At 41.5% G+C, this 7,573-nt stretch overlaps 1 protein-coding gene across 1 annotated transcript in view; it reads right to left on the reverse strand.

Annotated features, from left to right (window-relative positions):
• Positions 1-7,573, reverse strand: part of MTR (5-methyltetrahydrofolate-homocysteine methyltransferase) — a 99,214-nt gene that overhangs the window by 59,857 nt on the left and 31,784 nt on the right. The window contains exons 10-11 of the mRNA XM_015422924.1: positions 5,543-5,604; positions 4,691-4,758 (exon numbers count right to left, since the gene is read on the reverse strand). Of these exons, the coding sequence (XP_015278410.1) occupies positions 4,691-4,758; positions 5,543-5,604 (130 nt within the window). The remainder of the gene's footprint in view (positions 1-4,690; positions 4,759-5,542; positions 5,605-7,573) is intronic.

Consider the following 7,573-nt stretch of genomic DNA (forward strand, 5'->3'; position numbering starts at 1 on the left):
TTCCTGCATTACACAAAATCAAAACAGTGGCAAAGCTTCACAATTCAGCTCAATGGCAACATGCTGGAGCCTGGTTCACGCCCATTTGTTTATTGCCCTCTTCTGCCAGCTTTCCTCCAAGGAGCTCAGAAAGGTGTTCTAGCCACAGACATTGCTCAGACCTTTGTGAAAATAGTCCTTAACAGATTCACTTTTGAGTATAATTCAAAACAAAACTTTTTTTCCTGTTTGATCAGTAATCTTTGCATTCAGTGAAGTGTAATGAATTCATATGACAAGAATGTACTTCCTGCAATAGTTGATCTGTTGCGGTAATGTTAGGCAGGCAATTCCATTTATATGTTAAAATGGTTTTATGAATTGGCCTTTAATCTGGCAGAGAGAAAACTAGAGACAGTAAAAAGCTATGTATTCTATTACAACCACTTATTCCATTCAGCCATATTTCTACCTTGTTTTTAATTTTATTGATATTCCATGAACATACAGGCACACACTTCAAAACAAATCTGTACAGTTACTTCATATCTGATCACGACATCAGACAGTGTAACCTGAAAATGTCTATATTCCTTCACCAGCAACAAAAAATTCAAGCTCCCTGCACTTGTTGTTCTCTGGGAGAAATGTGACAAATCCTTTGGGCTCCCTTGTGGAGGGGGAACAGGATAAAACATTTTATTAAATAAAATGAAATCAATACATATAACGTTAAGTGTATGTAATAAACCACCATGAGAGCACAGCCATTTTTTCTTAACTGCATAATTCCCAGGGCATTTTCTCCTTTTACTCTCAGAAGGCTGCAGTGCTTATGGACATGGTCCCATTCCCCAAGAAAGCCCTAAAAAGATCTCTCTTTTCTTGCAAGAGGAAGATGGTGATGTTCTTGCCAACAGAGAAGGAATAAAGAAAGGTTTGCAATTAACTTTACATGGAGAATGCTGAAAAACATTTCACCCCAAGAAGATGGTTGAACAAAAAATGAGTTTAATTAACAATTAGTAGAGTTCTTTGCACATTCATTAACATCTTCTACAGCTGGAAACAATGCTTAGGTGCACCAAACTGAATATTTTTAAAGAAGTGTTTCAGCTTGAAGTACCTTCCTCATCTTCCTAGAGAGGAATGCTAACCATAGAATATTCTTGGTGGCCACACCCCATCCTAAATTTATCCCTACAATCCAGATCTTGGATTCCCTTGATTTTGGCCCACTCCTGAAATGCAGTGTAAAGTAGCCTCCATCTTAACTGTTCCATAGGACAAATGCCTTATATGATGATAATCTTGTTGACAGAACTGAAATCAGACTGTTGGATCAAGGCAAATACATGTCATCTCCAGTTCTTCCTTTTTATTCATTCTTGGCCCCTCCCTTTCCTCTTCACAGACCACCACCACATCAAATCACTCTGTAAGCTGCTTAATGAAGACACAGCAAATCACTCTGTAAGCTGCTTAATGAAGAATCTCAGTCGTACTTACTGGTTGCTACTACCAGCACACTTGGTTCAGGAACCCAAAGGACAAATAGCCTGGTGTGACTACAAAGGAGGCTCAGGGACAGTAGATGTGGAGCCTGGACAAATTAAGGGGCAGATCTAGTGTAAACCAACAACAGATCCAACCAAGCCCCTCCTAAACTTTACCCACACTCCAACAACAGAATCCCATGTCCCCACTGATTGGCAAGCAAGGGGTAGCATTTAATACATGCTTGGTTGCAAGCGGTCAATAAGTCTAAATGTAATTATTGGGACAGCTGGGTAATTTGCTGAAGGTACATAGGGGATATGAGGAGAATAGCACCAGTTTCTGAAGTGATTTCTACTTCCTCCTTCACCATTTGGGCTCACACAGTTACTTTGTTTTAACTGAAAGGCTTATTTTGGTGGTGTTATTTTTTTTAAAGGCTTATTTTGGTTGACGTAAGGTGGTGTAAACGTGTATCTCTTTTCACATCTAAACTGGATTACAGTTCCTTTAAGAGTCACGCTGTCACAACCACCCACAGGTTTACAGAACTGACATGCTGTTTCTCCTGGTGAGAGGTGGATTGATGTCATTTGGGAAAGGCTCACTAAACCCTAAGATATCTGGTCCCTTCACTACCGCCTTTACCACATTGACAGTAATACTGGAAGTGTGAACTTCACCTATTCAGTTCCCAATCTAATGAACTCTTGGACTCAGACTCAGCAGATAAGGTGAGCTGATTTCCAGATTCTGCCTTGATCCTTTCACAAATTCCCAACCTACTATCTCCTTGCCTAGCACAGAATACCTCTCTAGCCTGGCAAAGCCCTGTTTGAAGAGTTGACCACCTCTCTCCTCTTCAGCTCCTTTCTTCTTCTCTGCTCTCAACAGAGGATCCACAGCCTCTCACTGGCTGGAATCTCTAGGAATCTGCATATACACCGAGGGATCAGGGACCTCTGGGGATGCCTGAAGGGCAGAACTGGAAGCGCCCCTCCAAAGCACCTCCACAGTGACCATTCAAAGAGGGACACAGTAGGAACTGCTGCTAGAATGTTTGACCAGGAAATACCCCCAAGGCTGAATTTCACATTACCCATGACAACAGTAATGTGCTAATTATGTAAGAGGATAGAACATTGAGCTTTCTTCCACCTATCTATCCATCAAGTAAGTTTTTGTTCCACCATTCCTTCAGTGAGCTGAAAGGAGTTTTCACAGTTCTCTGTCCCCCACTTCTTCATCACAACTACCTTGTAAGGTAGGTTAGGTTGAGTCTAAGATGACTCAGTGAACAGAGCAGGAATATGAATCTTGATCTCCCAGGTTCACACTATAACTACCATACTGCAGTGTTGTTTTCCCCCCACCAAACCTCGTATGTCACTAGAAGAGGACGGGACTTTAGATTGTTCTGTTGCTAATGCAGAGATGAAGTTACCGGATGTGTGCTGGAGTGGTCCCACAGCAGCCACCAACTATGTTCACCAAACCATCTAAGGCAAATTCCTGTAAAAGAAGAAGAAACACTTTTTCAGATATAATCAAAGGGGAGGAAATGAATTGGCCAGCAGTAATATGTGAACAAAAAATAGTTCAAAGGAGATCACCAAGTAACTCTATTCTGCACTAGCTGGACCTCATGTGGAGTACCATGTCCAGTTCTGGACACTGCATTTCAAGGACAGTCACAAACTAGAATATATTCAGACCACAATTGTAAGGGGGTCTTGAAACCAAGCCCCATGAGTAAAGTTTGACTGAACTAGGCATATTTACTTGGGGGAGATATTACTGCTAGCTGATGTATCTGATTTCTTCTCACTTGTTCCAGAGAGCAGGACTAGAATAGGTGGAAATTAGAAGAAAGTACGTTTTGGGCAAATCGTAAAAGAAATTTTCAAACAGTAAGGCCTGTTCAACAGTGAAATAGATTGGCCTGCATTCAGTAGGGGGTAGGAGTAGATAACCTCCAATTTTCTTTCTAATATTTCATTACTGTAGTACACCATACTGTTTTATGTTACTACTAGCAGTAAAGCCCGTTGTGGAAATAAATACAACGAGATCTAGAAAGATGCTCTGGGGGAGTGCTCTGGCTTTGGGCAAACAGTGTCATTTTGCTGTGGTGACCTCAGCAGGGTATAACGGCAGAGTCCACTGTTTTCTCCAGAGGAACTGATCTCTGCTCCCTGAAGAGCAGTTGTAATTTTGAGTGATCTGTAGCCCTCACCTGGAAATTGGCAACAATTGTTACCCAGGACGAAATGGCTGGTTTGGAGGGTGGAGTCTATGGCATTCTACCTGTCTGATGTCCCACCCCTTCGCAAACCCCACCCTCTCCAGGCTCCACCCCTCAAATCCCCAGGAATTTGCCAGCCTGGAGTTGGCAACCCCATCTCCTTCCCAGCTAACCATCAACCTACCATTATCTGCCCCTTTGACTTCAGCTGACTTCCGCCCTCCCTTCTGCAGAGCAATTGTAATTTTGAGTGGTCTCCAGCCCTCACCTGGAGATTGGCAACAATGGTTCCCCATGAGGGACTGAGTGGTTTGGAGGGTGGAGTCTATGGCATTGTACCTGTCTGAGGTCCCACCCCTCCTCAAACCTCACCCTCTTCAGGCTCCATCCCTCAAATCTCCAGGAATTTCCCATCGGGAGTTGGCAACCCTATCAGGATTGGCCCCAATATGTTTTCTCCCAAAGGCCAAAGTAGGTGACTGGACCAAACTAAGTTGCCTACCATCAGGCACTGAGGGGAAAGTAGGGTTGCCAACTCTAAGGAGGGAAATACCTGGAGGTTTGGGGACACAGTAGGAACTGCTGCTAGAATGTTTGACCAGGAAATACCCCCAAGGCTGAATTTCACATTACCCATGACAACAGTAATGTGCTAATTATGTAAGAGGATAGAACATTGAGCTTTCTTCCACCTATCTATCCATCAAGTAAGTTTTTGTTCCACCATTCCTTCAGTGAGCTGAAAGGAGTTTTCACAGTTCTCTGTTCTCCACTTCTTCATCACAACTACCCTGTGAGGTAGGTTAGGTTGAGTCTAAGATGACTCAGTGGGAATATGAATCTTTGTCTCCCAGGTTCACACTATAACTACCATACTGCAGTGTTGTTTTCCCCCCACCAAACCTCGTATGTCACTAGAAGAGGACGGGACTTTAGATTGTTCTGTTGCTAATGCAGAGATGAAGTTACCGGATGTGTGCTGGAGTGGTCCCACAGCAGCCACCAACTATGTTCACCAAACCATCTAAGGCAAATTCCTGTAGAAGAAGAAGAAGAAGAAACTTTTTCAGATATAATCAAAGGGGGGGAAATGAATTGGCCAGCAGTAATATGTTCAAAGCAGATCACCAAGTAACTCTATTCTGCACTACCTGGACCTCATGTGGAGAACCATGTCCAGTTCTGGACACTGCATTTCAAGGACATACTCAGACCACAGGAAATGTGGTCAGACCAAGGAAATACTCAGACCACAATGGTAAGGGGGTCTTGAAGCCAAGCCCCATGAGTAAAGTTTGACTGAGCTAGGCATATTTACTTGAAGAAAATGTAGCTGATGTATCTGATTTCTTCTCACTTGTTCCAGAGAGCAGGACTAGAACAGGTGGAAATTAGAAGTACATTTTGGGTAAATAGTAAAAGAAATTTTCAAACAGTTAAGGCCTGTTCAACAGTGAAACAGATTGGCCTGCATTCAGTAGTGGGTAGGAGTAGATAACCTCCAATGTTCTTTCTAATATTTCATGACTGTAGTATACCATACTGTTTTATGTTACTATGGAATACTTGGGTGTTTAAAAGCAGATAAACAAATTCAGCTACATTTTGGCAACTTTATTGTTAACATATTACCTAATACACAATTCATTTGCAATCAGAATCAAGAGTCCTGGGATTCTGTAGCGACTAGATTATGTAATAGGGAAGCTCAGTTCCTAAACTGGATGAGAAAATATTGTCTCACTGATTTACATACAAAAATTGTTTATGCTTACTTTCACAGTAGGAAAACAAATTAATATTGAGGAAACTCTATTATACCTTTAGGTGCTTGGCAGTCACTTCAGGAGTTTCATCATAACCACCAAAGGTGTTAGGAAGACCTAATGAAATATAGTTATAAATAATATATTAGAAATATTACATTAGTGTGTTTGAACGACAGCTGTCACCTTAATAAAGAATCCCTGTCAATCATCATAAAGACTTTACTGTTAAATCTGCATAAATTTGCATATAAGCAACACAACTGTTCTAAGTAGCAGCCTACTTTGTTGGTAGCTGATGGGTACATGAGTTGCAGCATACTTCATTTTGCCACCTGTAATTTTTACAAGGTCTTTTACAAGTATTTTATGCCTGATTAATTGATCATGTCATTTCAGTCAACTAAAAGTGTCCTAATTAATCTAACCAAGTAATAGGTAAAGCCCTTGTTTACATGTCATATGAAAAAAGATGAACACACTTTGTTCTTGTTTGTGATTTCAACTGATCAGCACAAGTTATAATTTACTCAGTAAAATATGTTTTGAAATCTATCCTAAATTGAAGCATACTTACACACAAATGTAAGCTCTATTAAGGGATTTTTTTTCCTATTAGAAACGAGAAGGACTCAAAGGTCTGCAGTCAGTTTCTAAAGCAATGATTTGCTACAAAACTAAGCAGCACTGGAGGTTATTTCATCTGAATTAATGAGTATGTGCTACATTGCTAATAAATAAAAAACTCATTAGTCTTTCTTAATTAGATTTTCTCAAGCAATAGTCTCACTTACAGCGCAATCCTATGCAGAGTGGCTCCAGTCTAAGCATACTAAAATCAATTAGCTTGGACTAGAGTAACTTCACATAGGACTGCACTGTTAGTCTTAAAATATTTGCTTTCCACTATTACTTATGATTCCAGAGGGGTTTTTCCTTACACTATGAAATGTTCTCCCTCACTAAAATATGAACAAAAGCATTTGCAAGACAAGACCATTGGTGCAATGTATAAATGGCAAACACCAATCACTGATTCATTCTCATACTCAACATCATCTTCACAGAAAATATTTGCTTAGCACAGATTTGGAGCAATTAATATTACACCAATTACACATCTGAATTAGTCATGCAACCCCCATCCAACTACACTAACTTCACTGTAAAGCTATACCAGGCAACACTAGGCCAAAAATATTCTTATCATGTCAACTCATCCCTTAAAGCTGCTCTCAAAAAAGATTACTAGTATTCATTTGATAAAAAAGCACCTTGCTTAGATGGGTGATGTTATCAAAATATCTAATTCTCGAGACGGGGTCTACAACACAACGATGGCGGACACCTTTCCCAGCTCTCTGGGGAGGCGTACCGCACAGTAGCGAGGGGGAGAGGTGCCGCTGGTTCGGCACCCCCACGGGAGTTCAGAGAGAACTCCCAAGCCATAGGGCTTTTGAGGGTGAGCCTCTTTTCCTGCTAACGGCAGGGAGATGGAGGCTCCTCTCCGCCCTGACGGTCCCTCTCGCTGACTGCATCCTCTTAGCGAGGCCACAAGCTGTGTCGACCCAATCAAGCGCAGGAAATCTAGCGGAGGAGCGATTAAGAGCGTGGTCAAGATAAAGACCAACAATGAACTGTGAGTTAAGGAGTGAACTGTGAGTGAAAATGAGCGATTTGTCTTCAGAAGAGAAAATCCCCTCCCCCTCAAAGGAAAAACTTTCTGAGCGATAACGTGCTAAGAGAGGGACGCCTCTCAATGCATTTACATAAACAAGGAGGGGAAGGAAGAGAGAAACTATTGTAAACGGATACTTGAAGCGAAATCCCCCCCCCCTGAAACCCCTTAAGCGATTGGAGGGGGGTGCTTCTTTGATGCGTTTACATAAGGAGAAGAGAGAGAGACAGTTGTAAACGGATACTTCTGAAAGACTTTATATGCAAGCGTGTAAGCCTGTTGTGGGAGATTTCCATGAGCTTTTAACAGCGTATGCGATTTGCAGAGCCAGGAAGAAAGAGACTTTATTGAAAATAAAACGTTGAAATGGCAGATACTCTAAAAAAGATGGTGAAAACTCCGAGGAGA

Source organism: Gekko japonicus, unplaced genomic scaffold, assembly GCF_001447785.1.
Source record: "Gekko japonicus isolate JY-2015 unplaced genomic scaffold, Gekko_japonicus_V1.1 scaffold1327, whole genome shotgun sequence".
NCBI lineage: Eukaryota > Metazoa > Chordata > Lepidosauria > Squamata > Gekkonidae > Gekko > Gekko japonicus.